Genomic DNA, 20,544 nt, shown 5'->3' on the forward strand with positions numbered 1-20,544 from the left:
TCATAGCAGCTTTGTTTGGAATAGCCAAAATTGGGTCAAAGCCCATCATTAGATGAATGAGTAAACAAATGGTGGTTTATTCATACAATTGAATGAAAAGGAATGGGCTATTGGTAAGCACAGTAGCAGAGAGGAATCTCAAAATAATTACACTGGGTGAAAGAAGCCATGTGAAAATGTATGTACTATATGATTTCGTTTATTTAAACTTCTAAAACATGCAAATTAATCCTTAATGATGGAAAGCACATCAGCAGTTGACTGGGAAGGGGTAGGAAGGAGGGAATACCAAGGAGGACAAATAATCTGTTTGGATGATGCCTCATTTATTATCTTAATTGTGGTGGTGGCTTTATGAGTGTGTACATACATCACAACTAATCAATAAACATGTAGTTTATTGTATGCCAATTATATCTTGATAAAGTTGTTTTAAGAAAAAGCAAGTGATAACACTTGGCTGACCTGTTTTCTTAAGAAAGTTGTCTTAATGTTCATATAATAATGGTAGCTAAGAATAGTTGCATATATGGCAGACATCTCTACCTCTCCACCCAGCCCACGATAACCCCCTAACTGTCTTGCCTCCACATCACACAAAATGGTCTTGAACCCCTGGACACAGGTGATTGTACTGAGGGAGAGCAGTTAACCAAGCTGGTTATCAGTTCCCCTACCCTCTGAATTTGACATTGAAATCTTGAGAGAGAGTCCATCTCTCCTCAGGATGCTTGGGAACTATGGGCCAGGCACCTTCTATCCTCTATGTGGGCCAGAAAAACAGAAGAAGCCTGTCTGCGGGAAAAGAGAAGGATGAAGCCAGAATCAAAGAGGGACAGGCTGCGATGCCCTTCCTAGGGCTCAATTGCAGGTTCCAGAGCTCCTGATGTGTTCAGAGGATGCTTCCTATCTCAGCCAAGGGTAGCTCAAGTAGGCTCCTCTGGCCAGCGATCAGAGAGACTCACCGAATATGATGATTATGTGCTGGACATTGTGCCAAGTACTTTAAAGTCATTCTCTATTTCAATCTGCACAAGAACCCCGTGAGGTAGATGTTATTTCCATTTTCAGATGAAGGAAATAGAAGCCTCTGTGAGCCTGTTGTTGGCTGCCCATAGCCAACTGGGAGCTGGTTTAGCTAAAAGGCGCTGGGCCAGTGCCTCAGAGTCTCTGGAGCACTCGGTGCTCATTTTCACCTTTCGTCTTCTCCCTCTTTCCTCTCTGCCTTCTAAGTCCCTCCTGCCCTTCTGGACCAGCTCAAGTGCCTCCTTCCCCCCAGCTCCTCACAGGGACCTCATGCCACCCTTCCTTAGATTCCTCTCTCCTTTGCCACTCTCAGTCCCGTGAACCTCAGCCTTTCACTCTTTCCTTCTAGCTCTTCTGCCATGTGAATTTTCTCTCTTTCTGCAGCTCATCATTCCATAAATGTGAGGATCTCCATAGTCCCCGAGACAGTGCTTCACCTGAGAGTGTACTCAACATGTACTGAATATTTAGGGCATCTCACAAGTATTTAGGTAATCAGCCACAAAATAAAATAGAGCAAAAAAACCAATTTCTCTGAAAGTGATGTTCCTCGAGATCACACTGTACCTCAGATCACCATCTCCCAACCAGGAAAGACAACAGGCATGAACCCAGATCCCTGCCCCAAGTCCTCTGGTGTTCCACAGAAATCCACCACATGGGCATCTCTTTCTGTTTTATCACTTAGGAATCAAGGGGGTTAGGAACAATCCGAATCTGACCCCTCAGGAGAGGGAGGGCCACTGAGGCATGCCTTCCCTGGCAGTACCCAATGCTCCAGACTCTCCTCACTCACCTGCATCCCGTCCTCCCCCATCCTCTGGTTGCTGCATAGACAGAATTCGGATCAGGACTGACTTCACGGGATGGGACCCGTGCAGTCCCACGGGGCCCAGTGCTGAGAAGGGCCTTGTGCTCAGGCTTAACTCTCTCCTGTTGCCATCTTGAAATATTAAGGCTTTATCTCCCCATTTGTGTTTCATAAGTGGCATGCGGTACGACAGCAGAACATGCTCCAGGGACCTACAGTTTCAGCTCTTGCAGGGTCCTGCCTCATGCCAGCTCCCCGGGAAGGGTTCTGAACCGCCCTCTCCCCAGTCTTCGAGTGCCCAGAGCCCCACTTAGCCTCCACCTCCCTAACCGCACCCAATGACCACTCCTGTCCTGCTAATCCTTGGTGCTCTGGCCTTGCCTGGCCCCCGCCTCCACCCCTGTCCAGCAACCACCGCCACCCTCCATCCTGGTGGGGGCCTGGGTGGCGTGTGGGTAGGAACAGGTGCACGCACGCTGAAGTGGGGCACAGTGGAAACCATTCATGCCCCAAGCTAGCGGCACCACAGCTCATTTAGACAGCAACTTGCTGGGGGCAAGCCTCATGTCCTTCCATCCAGAGACTAAGAGCATCCACACATGGAGGTTGCGATTCCTTAGCGGTTGCCTGTCCATTGGGGGTTGGGACAATGGGCATGTGGAAGGGTAGATTGCCTCTCTCATCCCTGGCCAGGGCATAGCGCATCAGCCTAGAGACTGGCAGGAAGGGGCCCTGCAGCTGGCGGGCTGTTTGCGCCGAGTGGAGTGTGGTCCAGGGAGCCTGTGAGGCTCTGTGCTTGCTCGGCGATGATCCCTGCACTCCAGGGAGTGTGACATGAAGTAGCAAATAAAAAACACCATGACAGATTGAGAGAAAGACCATAGAAGAAAGGAAAAGTCTTATATTTTAGCGTCTTTAGTGGCCCTTTCCCCCTCCATTTTAAATAAAGGGCCCTGGATTTTCAATTTGCCCTGGGCCCCACCAATTATGCGGTTGGCCTGATTTGGTTAAATTAATTTCCATAGTCAAATGTGAAATGAGACCATTCCTTGGTTACTGATATTTACGTTTTAAAGGATTTTTCCATTCAAAAGGATGAAGTCTGACAGAGAGGGATGGGTACTACCACTGCCCATCAGCTGTGTCATCCCTTACTCACCACATAGGCTGGTTTTTCCCCAAAGTCCCATCACTGTAGATTCTCGCTCCTGATCCCCTTACCACGTTAGCTCTTACAGAAAGATTTCAAAGCTTGTAGATTTGACTAAGGAGAACTAGAATGGCTATAGTGGACACTGTGGGCAGCCCTTGAGTCAGAACCCCCAGCATCTATGCTGGTTGCTAAGAACTTGGATCTGCAGCCTTCCAAGGATCGCTTGCGCCCAGGAGCAGCTTCACACAGACAGAGAGCGGAAGTGCCTGGGAATGCCAGGCTCCTGGGACCAGCCCCCACCAGAGAGAAACTGCTCTCAGATGACAAAGTCCCAGCTCCTGGGCATAGAGTGGGAGGAGCTCCCCTCAGGATCAGGCTGAAGCTGGGACTCCCCTGATATCACACCCTGGCTTGGCTGCTTTGTCTCCCCTGCCCTCCTTCCCTCAGCCTTAGCAATCAAGTCTTTAATCAATCAATTGGACCCAACCCCTTATCTCAGGGTCTGCTTCTGGGGAAACCCCAACGTAGGACACAAAGCACGATCTTAGGTAAGGCTGTCTTATAATGCAAATGCCAATCACATTTAAAACGAGGATTAGTCTTTTCCTGTATCTTAGATTTCTAGCCCAGTCTGTGTGACAATGATTAGTAGTAGTTGGATACAGATTGAAGACCAAATCTACACAAGCCTTTTGGGAGGCTTACAATGACCCTGGGAGACATATATTGTGCCGTGAGAGGTATAAACCAGTAGATAGCAGTGTTGGCTTCTGAAGTTGTGGGTCCCTCAGTAATAAACATTTCTCCATTAATGAGATAGAGATCTCTAATGAAAACCCAAGTTGCTTTTTTAAACAATAGATAGTGGCTATAAATTCAAATGTAGATACATGTCTTTTCTACAATAGGATTAGAAGTACTCTCAAAAGGGAAGCTCTGTGTTTCCATTTATTCATTATCCAAATATTTATTGACCACCTACTATGTGCCAAGCATAGTTAGAAATCCTAAAATAAATTTTTAAAGACTTGGTGCGTGGTCTGTGTTTGTGGAGTGAATGATAAATTGAAGGGGTGGAGAATTTCCGTCCACATCGCATTTTCTCTGAGCTCAGTAGGGTTCAGTGCATCGTAGTTGTATCACTGCTTCAAGAAGATCTGGGCTCCATGGGGCTGGCTTGGGAGATAGGGAGGAGAAAAAGTCACAGAGATTTTAACCTGTGACTGCTGCCATGGTCCTGGTGCTGGTGAGGCCAGTGGGCAGCTGAAGGGGAGAGGACACTTCTTGGCATGTGTATAGGTGCCCGGGACTGAGGGGTTCCTGGATGCCAGACTTTGGGTGCTAACAGGGGAAGTCCCAGTTGGTCACCCTATATTTGTGGTTCCCGTCACAAGGCCTAGTGCTTGACTGCATGTCCTGTGGGAAGGTACTTCCTCTGTCCCCATATGGGCATTTTCTCTCATCCCTGCTCTTTTCTGACTGAGACGTGGGACTAGCCTCCCTTTTCTTGATTTCTATTAAAAGTTCCCTCACCTGAGCCATTTGTTTACTGAAGGTTTGGGGAGATGGAGTGATTTTATAGTTCAGACACAAACATCACACAGACACAAACTTAAATTGGACTCGTACACCTGCTCAGGTGACCTGGACCCTGCAATAATGGGCTCTCTCTTCAGCCTTTGCCGTGCTGTCCAGTGCCCCCTTCTCATCTATTCTCTACCCTTTTCCTCGTCTGTCTTCTACTCTCCACCATGCCCAAATTCTCATTCGTTAATGCTTTTGATTGGTTTACTTGTCTCTGTTGCCTCTCTCCAACCTGTGATCATAGACCTCCACTCTCCCCAAAGGGGTTATTTATTGAGGTGCTTGCCTGTGCAAAGTCAGTTCCTGCCACTGTGTGTAATGACGATGTTTCTGAGCTCAGGCTCTTGGGCACCCTGACTGCCCGCCTAGTGGGCCTCCCACAGGAGGCGTGGAATGGCCACCCGGAACAGCACATCAGCCAGGATGCGCACATGGAGTGCAGGGATGAGATCTTCTTTAAAAAGATTCCCAAACTTCTGCAAATCTCTCTGGTTTGAGATAGGCATGAAAAAGTTCTCCCAGTTGGGAAGATATTAAATACTAAAGTTAAAAATGGGGACTGTGGAATAATACTCTTATTAACGGCATACTCTAAAACTGAAATACTCAGCCTCTCACAGAGCTAGCACCAATCTCAAAAATACTTCTTCTTCAGCATTATTTACCTCTGCCTTTTAGATTTTCCTTTAGAAATTCACTCCTATCTTTGCTGGTATGTTAATTTCTTTTGAAATTCATTTTATGGCCAGTTTTCTTGACACATATTTGTCCAATAAATGACTAAAACTTGAAGAGAGTTGATTAGGTAGTAGAATAATTTGTCTCTATGGGTATCTTAGAAAATCACAGATTTGTAGAATTCAGACCTTGGATATCTTCCTGTCTCAGTGTTCTCATTTTAAATGTGAGGAAAATGAAGCTCTGGAGAAGTAAGGCTTGCACCCATATTTATAGAGCTGGAAGGGGGCAGAACTTGAATCAGACGCACCGATGTCTCCTTATCCAGCAGACAGAGGTCTTCCGCCCATCAAGGGATGGCATAAATCTAACTCTGGGTGTTGGGGCCTGTAACCTCACCCAACCTGATCCTGAGTGCTTTGTCTACATGAACTGACTGAGCGATCACAATTGCCCTATGTGGTAGATAGGATCATCAAAATCCCCACTACACAGATGGCGCCAGAACTTGCTCACTGCGTAAATGGTAGGGCTGGCATTAGCACCTAGGCAGTGGGGTTTGCAGAATGGGCACGTAACCCCAGCACCACCCTGCCTCTAGCCCGGACGTCTAGTTCATGGAAGTCCCCTGCGAGTGCTTTCTGGGCTGCTCCTCTTGCTGGGGGTGGTTGGGCAGGCTCCTTAATCAGCATCCTTCCCTAAGAGATGGGAAGCAGAATATTTGCTCCCAAAACTGCTTTGCAACTGTCGTTGAAAAAAATTTACTCATAAAGAGTTATGTTATTGTCAGATCGTTTTCAAGGATTCCCAGGAGAAGTTGCCTTTCTTGAATTTTTTAATTCTTTTTCTTTATAGTCAGAGAATTCTTCCTTAGTCCTCAGAGAACACGGAGAGCATCATCATAACTTTCCCATCATGACTTCTTTTAAGAAGCTACTTCTCAATTCAAGGTGCATTCAGATGAACTGGTTTTAGGTGTTCTCTTTAGTCCTTTAGCATATAGTGTAGTTTATTGTTAATGGATGGAAATTTAAGACATAAAATGTAGGTTTCTTTGGATCTTTTTCCGATAAACCTATCTGATGCAATTATTATATGTAAGATACAATGTATATATTCAAATGAGATGCTCTGAGAATGAACCGTTGACTACGTGTGTCACTGAGGGTCCTCTTCTTGCCTTCCAGTTTTACGGGAGCCCTATACAGTCCGTGTGGAGGACCAGAAAACCATGAGAGGCAATGTCGCGGTCTTCAAGTGCATTATCCCCTCCTCGGTGGAGGCGTACATCACTGTCATCTCATGGGAGAAAGACACTGTTTCACTCATCTCAGGTAGGCTTTGCGCTCCCAGGGCGCAGGGTGCTGGGCTCACCTTCTCCCAGGTTGCTTCAGGTATCGAATCGGGTCTCCATCTATGCGTTCATCATAATCAAGAATTAATATACTTAAGATTGATGCTATTTTATGATTGCATGATATCAATGTTTTATATTGCTTTATGTGGCTCAATTCAGATATTCTTCAGTGAATTACTGATGGAAAGAAATGAGTTACTTGCACTATATGTATACGTTATATGACTTTTATGAGGACGTTTTGGTTTATTTCTGCTCCTGAAAATAGGGAGTAGAATTGTTGTGTCTGTGAGAGACCTCAGCAATACACTTAGGACTGATATTCTGAAACTATAATCTGGAAAAGGGAACCCCTGATTTCATGCTGTTTTGACCCTTTCAAATGTCTTAAGAGTTATGTGGTATCCTTGATCACTTTCTTAAAGATTGTATTCAGAATATATATTCAGCCCTGAAATATATATATTTGTATGTAAATAGTTTCTTGTTTTCTTTTTGGTATCTAGAAATGGCACAACTGAAATTTGGTCTCTAAGACCTTATGGTTCTTCTTTCCTCGTGGGTTTTAAGTTGATTTCTTGCTCCATGGTATTCACTGGGAAAGGCCATGTGGGCACACTGTCCAGTGCTCCTGTTTTACACGTCTTTGGATAATGACTGTAGGCTGCTTTTGGAAAAGAGTCGTGATGAGCATTGAATGTGGCATGATGCATTATAAATGACTGCTTCTCTTTATATGTCTTTCTGTATGTGTGTGCACACACACATTTTAATGTAATTCTTGAATACCACCAAAATTTGGTCAATTTCTAGAAATCACTCATTTGAACTGAACTCTCATGGTGACACATCATTGTTGTTTTTCAGCTTGATTTGCTAGAGAGTATAGGCTACTATACAACAAAGACCATTAAAAGAAAGATAAAACCATTAAAAGGTCCAAATCAAAAATGAAATCTTTGGTCTTTAAAGTGCATTACAGTAATATAGGATGTGTCCAGCCTTTCTTATTTTATCATATTTAAGTGAGTTCAAAGTCCTTCGTGCTTCACTGAACAATAAACTCCTTGCTGTTACGTTGATTCATCGTCATAATTTGTTAACTGAGTATTGAAAAAAGTGCTAAGCTTAAGAACTGAAATCTGATCGCAATAATCAGAATAGAGACTCACCTGTACACTTTGATTTGCTTATTTGGATTCTTTAATGGTCTTAATTGCTTCTCTTTAGAGGTCATTTTAGTTTCTTGATGGCAAATGGAGAGATTTGATGACAAGTCCGTCTGGCTGAGCCCAGAGGCAGAGCTTGTGGGTTCAGGGAGAGGAAGAATTTGGGGCAATATTTGCAATCTCCCACACTCAGGGGTCTAGGCTGATGGAGGCTCTGCCATCTTATAATAGTCATCAAACACAACCTCAGGGTCTGCCCTGGATGGAGAAGAGAGCAAAGGAGAATTATAAACTGCCTCCATGTGCTTCCACCTGGAGGTGACATATGTCATTTCTGTCCATATTTAATTGGCCAAAACAAGTCACATGGCCGTGTCTGACTTCAATGAGGCATGTGCCTGGAAGGAGAGAGCAACTGGAAATCTGGATGAGAAATAGAAATATCTACCATGAGGTTTATATATATATAATATAGATTTTGTATAGGTTTTTATTATATATATGTAATATAATGTAATGTGTGTGTTCTTGTGTTTCCTAGACATCTTTGGTTAGTGAGATGCTCATATCCAGGTTTCACCTTTTTGCAATCTATGTGAATAGATTTTTTTCTCCTTCCAACATGAACCTAATTCAATAGAATAAAAGGAATTTTGTATATAATGAGTAGAGAGGATGCTGACATGCAAATACAGAGTTAGTGTCTTTTAGATGAGAGCTGATGTCTCTCACGTCCTCTCCTCAGTCATGCACTTGAGCTTTAATCCTTTGGCAAAATTTTAAAAGCAACAACAGATACCATGGATAAGCACGTGGCTTTTCTGTATTCACAAAAGCATCCAGAAAACCAATATTTTATGGGCGGTTGTCTCATTAAAGGATACATCAATAGGAAATTTCTGTTTGTTTGTAAGTAAGCCATTCAACCAAACACAAAGTATTCCCAAGATGCTCCACATGGCAGAAATACATAAATAGAGAGAGAAAGAGGGATGGAGACACGGAGAGATTGAGAGAGAGAGACAGAGAGAGATCGAGACCCACGCAGAAAGAGGGAGGGATTTTCGCACTCAGGTAGTTCAACCTGAGAACAGGTCCCCAGAGCAGTGTTCTGATCTGTAAGTGAGACATCTGGAATTAAGCCTCATAATGTGACTTACTATCGCTTATTCTCAGACTGTTTCTAGCGCCTGAGCTCCAGCCACGGAGGTGGCCAAAAATGCCCAGGGAAGGGGATCATGAAGGTTGAAGAGATGACAAAGTGGTTAAAAACACTGGGGATCTTAATCGATAAGCCAGTTTCAGATGGTTTCGGTGGAGAAGGGGTACAATTCTCTCTGGTGGCAGGGTGCAGGCCCGTGGGAGGCAGGCAGGCTGAGAGGACAAGCTGAGACCTCCTTCCTCCAGGCCCCCGGGCTGAGTGGTGGGGGAGCACCAGGGCTTCCTGACTGTAGGGGATGACCTTGCAGCACACAGGTCCCAGGGACCAAGCTTTTTCTGAGTTAACTCTGCGCTCCAGGAAAGACATCCTGGATGCCATATGCACAGCAGATGGTCTATAAAAGGTTAATTTGTCTTTATTTTGTGAATTGATAACCACTGTAACTCCTTGTTGACTAGTTTAGATGTAGTCATTGGCAGCGGCCGTCACCCTACCTCTCTCTTCCTGGGACTCCGAGACATCCCAGCCAGCCGTGAATCTGGCTGGGAAATTTGTCCCAGGAAACACACCTACTCTGCACAGATCACTTCCTTTAGTTCTGATTCCCCTGATGGAGAAAAGCAATGAACTACATCGGCCATGGAAATAAGCCTGTGGAAGTATCTCAGGGCAGTTGAGTTTGGAGAAGGAATAGCAGCTAAGTCGTGGTGGCTGACCTGAGAAAGCTGGAAGCTAATGGCAGTTAAGAGAGGGCCATGACCCCTGCCCTGAGTGAGGCCTGTCTGCTGTGGCAATATTGGGGTTCCACTGCTCAGCCTTGGTGGGTCCAGAGCAGCCTCATGGGAGGTCGGGGCAGCAAGACCTGCTTTTAGTAGGTGAACAATGGGCTTATGCAAATATACTAGGCTGGGTTCTTTGGAAATCTTGGCCAAGGTAAATGTGTATTTACATTTACAAAGAGATTCCTTTTCAATGGAAAAAAATTAAAAATGTTGGTATATTCCTATAAAAAGGAACAAGATGCCTTCTATCGGTACATCTTACTGATTGTTGTCCTTTGTCTTGGTTGAAAAAATAAATGACTGGGTTCAGTTCTTTTAGGGGTGAGAAGCGCCAGTCAAGTGTCTGTGTGGGTTCCAATGAGCCACGTACTTTCATTAGCCATTCCTACGGTTGCTTTCCTTAGCTTATTGCACATTAGTCATGCATTGATTTCTTTCCAGGGAGGGTTTGGGTTGGCCTGACTCTTGACTCAGGAATCAAGTTGTGTCTTTTGTCATGTGAGGTCATTAGGTCACTGATAGTAAGAACATGAACGAGTTCAGTTGTTTTAAGTGTTCTTTGAAAGCTGACTCCAGTGGTCTTGTTACGGACCAAATGTTTGTGTCCCCTCAAATCCCTATGTTGAAGTCCTAACCCCCAGTGTGATGGTATTTGGAGATGGAACCTCTGGGAGGTAATTAGGTTTAGATGAGTCATGAGAGTGGGGCCCCACGATGGAATTAGTGTCCTTGTAACAAGAGGCACCAGAGCTCTTCCTCTCCACCACTCGAGGACACAGTGAGGAGACGGCCATCTGCAAGCCAGAAGAGGACCTTCGCCAGAACCCGACCGCACAGGCACCCCCATCGTGGGCTCCCAGCCTCCAGAACTGTGAGAAATAACTGCCACCCAGCCTAGGGCACGTTTTCACAGCAGCCCGAGCTGACTAAGACAAGTCTAGAAGTAGAAATTCCACAATTCCCAGGGGAAAGAAAGGCTTATAATGTCTGATGCTACTGTCCCTCTGCTTTGCCCTCTACCTGGGATCTTCATCTGGGCCACAGGACACTACCTGGTTGATCTTCCCGCTCAGACACTGGCACAATAGGTGGTAGGAGGCTTGTAAATATATAGAGGGGGGAAAATATCTCAGGGACAGATACACTGTGCATCTAATGCCCTCAATTAACGTGATGGATTCTGACTTCTTGCCTTCTTTCCTAACTAAAATGAGCCAGGAAAAACAAGAGTGCTGATGTCTATATGCCTTTTGAAGACATCCTGATCACTTCTCTTCCTTTGAGCAAACATGAGAATCTTTTAAACATCAGAATATTAATGTAGCCCAATAAAAATGTGACATGCCTTGGGCGGTGTTGCTGATGTGCAGATGGATACATAAGACCCATCCTGGAAAAGAACAATAGCGACAGCTTTGTATTTGGGTCTCACTCAAAGGGCTGTTGTGAGTTTCTTGCCGATTAGGAAGGCCAGCAATGAGAGAGCCTGGCCTTCCGTGTCTGCTTCCTCTGATAAGATTCTGAGAATCTCACTGGGGGTTTAGCTACATTAACATCAAAGATATAGCCAAAGGGTAACCGGATTTGGAAAATGGAAAAAGCACACATTTTACTCTTCCCAGAGAATCGGCCTGTCTCTTTCGCACTGGCCCCATTTTCGGTTATGGTATTTCCCATCTTTACACCTCTGTTAGTGATGACTCAAGGAGAATTTTATCTCTTGGGATCAATGGGTTCAAGTCCATGGATGATTATCTTCTTCCTGCGTATTGGGTAACAGTGAGCAATTTTCTGCCCACGTTAAATATCAAAGGACATCAGCCTGGCACTTCAGGTGAAACGTTCGTTGCAGTTCTTGGATGCTGCGTTCGGGTCTGGCCATCGTAGATAAGGCAGGGCCTGGGCTTTAAGAAGCAGTCCTTTCTCCAGGCCCCCGTGGAGATGGCTTCTGGCTTAGGGAGCCCAGGGGAGAGATTACTGTGCTGTGTGGTGTGAGCGTTGTGACAGCCATGTGGGCAAAACGCTACAGGGACACACACCTTCAGATGATTTTTGACTGGGGAGGTAGGAAAGATTCACAAAAGAGGTGTCATTTAAGAAACTCTTTGTCTGCCTTTTGGGATGGGGAACACAATTACATTATAGGTACAGTCAACCGAAGTAGGCACAGTTTTCCTTAAGCACATTTCAGCAAGCTTAAACTCAGAGCAGATTTGATGCGATCTGTTGTGTTTTGGAGGGGGAGGACACAGCCGCTGGGGGTAGGGAGGGCTGTGCTGTGGTGGGCGCTGTCAGTCATTGTGCACTCTGTTGCTATAACATAGAGCCCTGGGAGGCCAGGTTCCCTCTGTCTAAGGCACATGTATTTTAATTTTACTTCTAGTTACTGAGCATTTTCAAGGCAATCTACTACCTAGCTGCTCAGGTTGCCATGACGATAAGACCCAGTTCTGCCCTCAAGGTGCTTATGAGTAAAAGGAGTGAGCCCAAACATCAAGATGGTTTAAGGAACAGATCTGTCGTCTCCTGAAATCTTCATCTTTGATTTTAAAAGTACCAGAGTTGCAAAATTAAAGAAGCATTTTTTTTAACATTCACTAAAAAGAAATTTGTAGGACCAAATGGAAACTGCAAAAGGGATATTTTTATATCTATCTATCTACCTATCTATCATCTATCTATCGTCTATCTGTCATTTAGCTATTATCTATCTATCAATTATCTATCTAGATTAATTTTCAGCAAATAAGAGCCTCATTTGAGACACTAGAAATCATCCTTAGCACGGGAGGTATGCAGCAGACTGGAATTAGAGAGGTGGAGAGATGGAATATTTTCGCTGTGCTGCATTTTTAGGAAGTGAGGTAACTGAAAAATTATTTCACATGAAAGTTTATAGGAGTTTGAAGAGAGAACTCAGGTCTCTTTTTTTAAAGGCCATTAATTGATTATAATGTTTCCATTTAGATCTATCGCACACTAAATTAGTTTTTACATGTCACTCCACGGCCATCTGAAAGTAATTAAAGCAGAGCTGTTCACAGACCTGGGGAAACTCCTCCGGAGCCTGAGCGTGAAGGGCACATGAGATGAGCAGCTTGAGCCTGGCCTTCCAACAATAACCCACTAATGAGATCCTGAAAGATCCAGAGTGAACAGAAAGTCTACTAGCAGCCTTCAGAAAGAAGAGAAATTCCCATTCTCAAAATTGGAAAGTGTGTGCTGTAGATTATAGCCCAAAACCAAAAATACATTTTGACTTCTGAACTACTGAGACAGGTAGACAGACCCACAGTGATAGACCTGTTAACATAGTATTTAAAAAGAGGAAAAAAAAAGAAAGGAACGTTAGGTAGCAAATCTAGCCTGGAGTATGGCAGGAGTGGGGTGTGTGTGCCTGTGTGTGTGTGTGTTGGGTGTATGTGTGCACATGTGTAGGCATACGTGTGTATATGTGTGTATGAGTATGTATGCATGTATGTATGAGTGTGTGTATGTGTGTATGTATGTATGTATGTGTGTGTGCATATGTGCATATATATGTGTATGTATGTGTGTATGTTTGTGTGTGTGTGTAAGATCCCCATCTTCTGTGAAGGTATCAGTCATGAGGTCAGCCTAAAATGCCCCCTGATATCCTGCTCCAAGTGTTGCCAGGAGAACATGACTTCTAGTTGCAGCTCCAGCACAGACGAGCTGGTGACACAGAAAAATGCCTCTTTTTTTGCCCCCGCTTCCACAGGTGGATTAAAGATGGTTTCACTGGCTCTCCTTGCAACAAAATGGCCGGATATTAAAATTCCAAATTGAATATTCCATTTCTCAGACCAACTACTGTCCACGTTATTTTTTTCTTCTTAGATTTACTGTCATAGATTTTTTATTTTATGCACGTGTCAGAGGTTCAGTGATGCGCTAGAAGGATGCCAGAACACATAGTCCTTCTTACCTCCGTGGTTTATTAAAGTGCAAGGATACAGAGCAAAATAAGTGAAGAGAAAATGCACGTGGGAGGAATCTGGAGGGAACCAGGCGCGAGCTTCCGGGAGCCTTCTCCTTGTGGAGTGGCACAGGACGCCCTTAATCTCCCAGAGCAGTGAGGACAGATACAAAACGCTGTCTACTAGGGAAGCTCATTAGAGACTCGGTGCCCAAGGTTTCTACTGGGGCCTGTCATGTAGTCACCCTCTGCCTGGCATGTACCAAAACTCCAGACTCCCAGAGCAAAAGCAGGTGTCCAGCCTAGACCGAATTGTTTGTACAGTGTAGGCCCAAGGAGCCCCTCTCATCCATTCGGGTCACCCTTGCAGGCAGACCTTTCAGAGGGCAGCAGTCCCAGACCTACGACGTTAATTCTTTTCTGTTCAATGCAACTTGCTCTGTGATGGTGGCTCATTTTTGTCCACTCATTCGACAATCGCTTTTTGAATACGCCCGGCAGAAAATGCTGGAAAAACCAAGTGAATAAGAAATCTATTCTTTAAGGACTTTGTTGCCTAATATCCAAATATCCCCAGCCTTCAGATAGATCTCATCCCAAATTATCTTAAGCTCCCCAAACCCATTGACCCAGATTCTTTCCTTGCTTCACCTAAATGTAAATATGGTTTCACCTCGTGTTTAGCTATCAGGGGCCTTCTGTCTGCTCTCCTTTCTCCCTATGACGTTTGGTTCTTTCTAGACCTGGTAAGAGATGGTCAGCCAAGTCAATCAGATCTAATCTGGACTCAAGAGCATTTTCTGGTCTCCTATTCATCTCTGAGTTTTCATTTCAGGAACGTTGAAGAGAATAACAGGATCATTCACAAAATAACATCAGACAGTGATAGCAATAATACTCTTAATATCATTATCATCAAGCTAAAATAAGATGTCATGAATCAAAATTTGCTTTAGGCAATGTATGTGCCATAGCATAAGAAGGCAGGATTCAAGATTTAGAAACACAAACTTTGACTCAGAATAAGAGGTCCATGTGAAATCAAGGTCAAGACCTGAGATAAACATGGATTGTATGGGCTCTTGGTGCTGCTTCCTTCTTGCTCGGTTAGACCAAGAAGAAGAAAGTCCCTCACTAGACGGGTTGGTGGCAGGAGCTGCAGAAAGGTACCAAGCAGAGCCAACACAGTTTTCAGCCCTTGTGGCTTCACTTCCGGGCAGATGGGACAGGATGATAAAACTTCTAGAACTCTAGATTTCCTCCCTCCTCAGTAGCCCCATCACCAGTAAATCCCCGGTCCAAGTGGTCGCCACCATTTTATATTCCCTCCTCCAGCCTGCTGAGCATTACTAGGGACTGGTACACTGACCAATCACGCCATTTACTTTGAATTGGTCCTTCACTGTTTCTCCAGATCTTTGGATATTTCTATTGATCCCTTTTGTCTTGCCGAAGGTGGCTTTCCAAAGCTTTTCCTCAGAGTTCTTAAGCTCCCCCTTCCGAGCCCCTCATAGATCTATTCTCCAGTGTTCAAAAGATAGTATCTTCCCTTTATGGAATCTGAAGTGGCTTTCTCTGACGACCCCTCCTACCTCAAACATTGTATTCGTCTTCATCTTTGCTCTCACAGGAAGATATGCTCCTCTTTCCTTCCAGTCTTCTCCCCCACCAGTGCTGTTGTCACCATCCCCTTGACTTTTCTAGGAACTTCTTTCATCAGTTCTCTCCTCTCTTGCCTCTGCCGTCATCTCTTTGGTGATGACCGTATTTCTTATGATGTAGGTACTCAGTTTCCCCATTTTAAAGAAACCTTTCACTTTGCCAACTTTCATACTACTATATGTTTATGTGCTTTCTTTTTATTTCCTGGAAAACTTATTAAAAGAATAGTCTATCCTCACTACTATTCGTAATCTCTCGTGATTTGGGCTCTGCCTCTTGCATTCTACTGAAATTTACCTTTTCAAGGGCACCCATGACTTCCTAATGTCAAATACCAAGGCTGTCTCTTGGTGCAAGTTCTCTGATGTCCCTGAAGAATCTACACAGACCTTCCTCTCCAATCAGTTGCCCTCCTATGCTATCCTGGTTGACTTTCTCCTCTCTGATTATTTCTTCACTATCTCTTTCCTTTAGTTCATGTCTTTTTTTCCCTGCTCAGAAATGTACATAGACCCCAAAACTCAGTCCTCATCCTCTACCCCTCTCAATCTCCACTTTCTCTGTTGGTCATTTCGTCCCTTTCCCTGGGCTTCCTCCATCACTTGTACGTAGATGACCCTGACTTTGGACCTGCCTTTTCTCCTGGGCTTGCTTATTTCCCACTGCCTGTTGCCCTCCCGTCACCTCCAGCAGACCATAGCTAAAGCAGAAGTCAACATTCCCCACACCACAGATGAATTTGCCTTTGCACTACTCTCTATTTTTCTCCAGATAGTAACTATTAGTTTCCAAAATTTCACCAACTAGTGGCTTAAAACAACGGAAATGTACTCTACTCCAGTTCTGGAAGCTGGAAGTCCAAGATCAAAGAGTCAAAAAGGCCATGCTCTCTCTGAAGGTTCTAGGGGAGAATCTGTTCCCTGTCTCTCTCCTTGCTTCTGGTGGTCCCAGCAATCCTGGGTGCTCCTTAGCTTGTAAGAGCATCACTCAAATCTCTGCCCCTGTCATCACATGGCCGTCTTTCCTCTGTGTGTGTCCTTGTGTCTCTTCTCTTCTTATAAGCACGTCAGTCATACTGGATTAAGAGCCCACCCTACTCCACTATGATCTCATCTTAACTAATTACATCTGCAATGACCCTATTTCCAAATAAGGTCACATTCTGATGTTCCCAGAAGGACATGAATTTTGAGAGGACACTATTCAACCCAGTACATTAACAAATCCTTTCCATTCCTTTGTGACCCTCACTCACATATATTGTACATCTTTCTGTCTCCTTGACACATAATAGACAACTGATACATGCGTATCAAATGAAATCCTTAAATAAAAATAATTTTTTGAAGGAAGGAAACAAAGAGCAGAAAGCCTCGGCAGTGTGGCGAGAAGTGCTGATACCAGGTGCTCCTCTGCTGTCCCCCTAGCCCTGCCCCAACTGTGTTAGAATTCCAGCTGGCAGCCACACCATCAGCTGCCTCTCCCTCAGCTGTGTGTAGCCCACTGTTGTGTCAGGCTGGGCTGGGGGCCAGGATGGGGACAGAATCGAGATAGACACCAGGGTCTGTAGGCAAACTGCATGACTTGCAGTTCAGATTATGCTACAGACCGAATAATGCTCCCCCCGCCCCATTTCGTGTGCCCCAACCCTCAATGTGACTGCATCTGGAGATAGGGCCTTTAGAGGGTAATTAAGGTTAAATGAGATCCTAAGGGTTCAGGCCTAATTCGATAGGACTGTGGCTCTGTAAGAGGACGGAGAGAGACATGGGAACACCCAGCAGGAAGCAAAGAGAGCTCGCCCACACCCAGTCACGCTGGCACCTGGTCTTGGACCTACAGCCTCCAGAACTGTGAGAAAGTAAATGTCTGTTTTTAAGCCGCCCAGTCTATGCTATTGTTATGCTGTGGCATGACGTATGTTATGTTATGGCAGCCTGAGCTGACTCATACACATATTAAGTATGTAAACTCACTTTCTGAGTCTAATTCTGCAGCTTCTGAACTCCACATCTTACATTGCTCCCTTATCCAACTTTCTGGGTTACCACGTGATGTGGTATTATATGAAGCAATCTGATGACACAATGAGCGCTCAAGCTTTTGATAAATGCTACTTTCGGGTGCACTGGATTATTTGGCATCTCAGAGTCCTGAGTTTCCCTCCACTAAAGGAAAGGGGAAAATTTATTACTGTAAAAATGAATAATAAATTTCCCAAAGGACCAGTAGTCTAAAAACTTGTATGCAGGGGCCAGCCCCATGGCCAAGTGGTTAAGTTCACCTGCTCCGCTTTCGTGGCCTGGGGTTTGCCGGTTTGGATCCTGGGTGCGGACCTATGCGCTGCTCATCGGGCCATGCTCTGGTGGCGTCCCACGCAGAAGGACTAGAATGACTTACAACTAGGATATACAACTATGCACTGGGGCTCTGGGGAGGAAGAAAAAAATGGAGGATGACTGGCAACAGATGTTAGCTCAGAACCAATCTTCCTCACCAAAAAAAAAAAAAGGACTGAAGATAGCACATTAAAAAATAAAATAAAATAAAGGGAATGCCTTGGCCGCAAGTACCATACTGTGTGGTTTAAAAAAAAATAAACAAACCTGTATGCAATAATTTTTTTTCCCAAAGAGTACCCCAAATTCCAAAATCAATTCCAAAGTAACAGAATGTTTCTGGATAAACAATCACTTAGGATTGAAATGTCTACAACTAAGGCCTGTTTGGAAAATTGCATTGATTGTGCTGTGTCCACGTGTGGGGAAGTAATGAGAATATTTACAGAATATTCAGCATGTTTAGTTTCTGGAAATATAGGAAGATGCAGAGTATTGACTGTCCAGAATTGGGCTGCATAGAGCACTGGAGATCTCCAGAGCACGCTGCTCTGCAGGAGGGCGTAGTCAGGAAGTTCTCTGTAGAGAAGCTAATAAGCAAATACATAAGTTGCCAAATTTAGACTGTTTTTACAATCTCCTGATTGGGCCACATGCCCTCCCGGGGACCGTTTCAGGTTTCTGCCCACCCTTTATTTTTCCAAGTCTGCATGAGGGCTTGGGTTTGAATTCAAACCAATGATGATGTTGGCTTTGGGTCCCAACATCACAGCTGCAAGAGCTTCCACAATTAATGACCTCTCTGTGGAACTGGACACAGTGTTTTTATAAATATTAGAAATGCCAGGGAAGGTGGTTCATGAATTATACATACCTAGCCAATTTTTTTTTTTGGTGGGGAAGATTTGCCCTGAGCTAACATTTGTGCCAATCTTCCTCTACTCTGTATGTGGGATGCCTCCACAGCATGGCTGATGAGTGGAGTACGTCCGCACCCAGGATCTGAAACTGCGAACCCCAGGCCGCCAAAGTGAAGCATGTGGAACCCTAACTACTCGGCCACGGGGCCAATCCCATACCTAGCCAAGTCTTGATCTCTAGCTATGCATTCCTCTATCTGGTTTGAAGGTACCAGGGCGGACCCTGAAGCCAATGTCTAGGTCCACATTCCAGACCCACTATAGATCATGCAGTAGACCTTGAGCTCATCACAGAACCTTTCCATGCCTCGGTTTCCTCAGTCATAAAATGGGAACAAAGACAATAACAGCATCATAAGATTCTTGTAACAATTAGATGAGTTAATGTATGTAAAGTGCTTAGAACCGTGTTTGACACAAGTTGGCATTGTGATTAGGATTTTCTATCTACAGTGTTCCTGTTCCAGAAACTGGGAGCTCAGGACTCCATGGTTTCAAAACAAATAAGAAATTACTTGTGTGCAGCTTGTTAGAGAGTAAAAACAGAAGTAATTCTATTTAAGGAGAGTTGCTAAAATGCCAGGTATGCTGAAGAGGTCATGGGGAAATGATCTGAAATCCCGCAATTTCAAAATAAGAGCAGTAGAATGCTACTGAACAAATAGTGTTTTGGGTTTTATCAAAGTAAATACTTTACTTATTAGATTGGATGATGTGAAATGAGCAATGAACTAGAATGAAAGGATCTTATTTTTTGCCTTAACCATCACAGATAAACCAGAATACATGTTTGCAGGCAAGGTGTGGACTTACATTAAAACGTTCGCAGCACATCTGTGTTATTGAATAGCTAACGATATATGTCGGGTTATATCTAACAACATCACAATGACCCCACAGGTGACTGTTCTCATCAGCTCCACTTAACAGGTGAGAAAACTGAAGCACAGAGAGCATCAGTCACTTCCCAAGGACCTATCTTGCCCTTCTCCCTCTCTAGAAGATAGAGATTTTGCCTTTGTAAATGCTTTCTTTCAGTTTCCCACAGTGCAAATACACATAAGAGTCAACAAAAGTTGTCAACTGAATGACACGTACTTAAAACAGCCATAACTTGAGAGGAGGGACTTGTTTAAGCAAGAAAAACATTTTTGAATGTGGGCTCATCCAAGCTAGATTTCACCTTCTGGATGTTTGACATATTTAGGGCATTTCACTGTGGTTTGAGGGCAAGATGCTTAATGTTTTTTGAAACAATATTGCCCAACTAAAGGAAAATAAAAATAGAGGAAACTGTCTAGCACAAAAATAATTTTCTTAATTTCCATTTTGTTTAAAATCGCCCCTTCCCATTGACCTCAAGTATAACGCTATGATGCCTGATACAAAGTAGGAGCTTAAAGATTCGTTGAATGCATGTCGAATGAGCAACTTTTCATCAACATGATGGTGCTATTTCCTTTCAAATTATTCTTAATGTTTTAAGAAGAGCTTTTACGTTCCTACATTTTTTTCTGCTACTCCAAAGGACAAGTTGACATCAACCTCTCCTCCCAACGTGAAGAGTGTCTGAGTAGGCAAATCAGAGGCAACCCAGGATTTCACAGGTGACTCTCACAACATGATGCTGTTCTAAGGGAAATAAGTATTCCAAATCCCCAATATTTATGAGTCCCAAAGCAGAAGCTGTCTCCTTTTATCTTCATGAAATGATTTTATTTTTGTAACCTGCTTACCATTTTCTGCTGCAGCATTTGTTAAAATGTAGTGCTGAGTACGAGTGGGTGAACAAGCCAATGGAAATCCTTTCGTGCCAAGACCTATAGTGGTGTTTTATAGCGTTTCCTTAGGCGCTAGGTCCATAGCCAAGCCAGTGTCCCTCAGATTTTACTTTACTCCTTCATCTAAAGGGATACACACACACACACACACACACACACACACACACACACACACACACA

General features: G+C 44.1%; 1 protein-coding gene across 1 annotated transcript in view; it reads left to right on the forward strand.

The window, feature by feature from the left end:
* LOC124234382 (Down syndrome cell adhesion molecule-like) overlaps positions 1-20,544 on the forward strand; it is a 684,040-nt gene that overhangs the window by 113,377 nt on the left and 550,119 nt on the right. Inside the window, exon 4 of the mRNA XM_046651745.1 lies at positions 6,440-6,586. Coding sequence (XP_046507701.1) covers positions 6,440-6,586 — 147 coding nt within the window. The remainder of the gene's footprint in view (positions 1-6,439; positions 6,587-20,544) is intronic.

Source organism: Equus quagga, unplaced genomic scaffold, assembly GCF_021613505.1.
Source record: "Equus quagga isolate Etosha38 unplaced genomic scaffold, UCLA_HA_Equagga_1.0 73442_RagTag, whole genome shotgun sequence".
In the NCBI taxonomy this organism is placed as follows: Eukaryota; Metazoa; Chordata; class Mammalia; order Perissodactyla; family Equidae; genus Equus; species Equus quagga.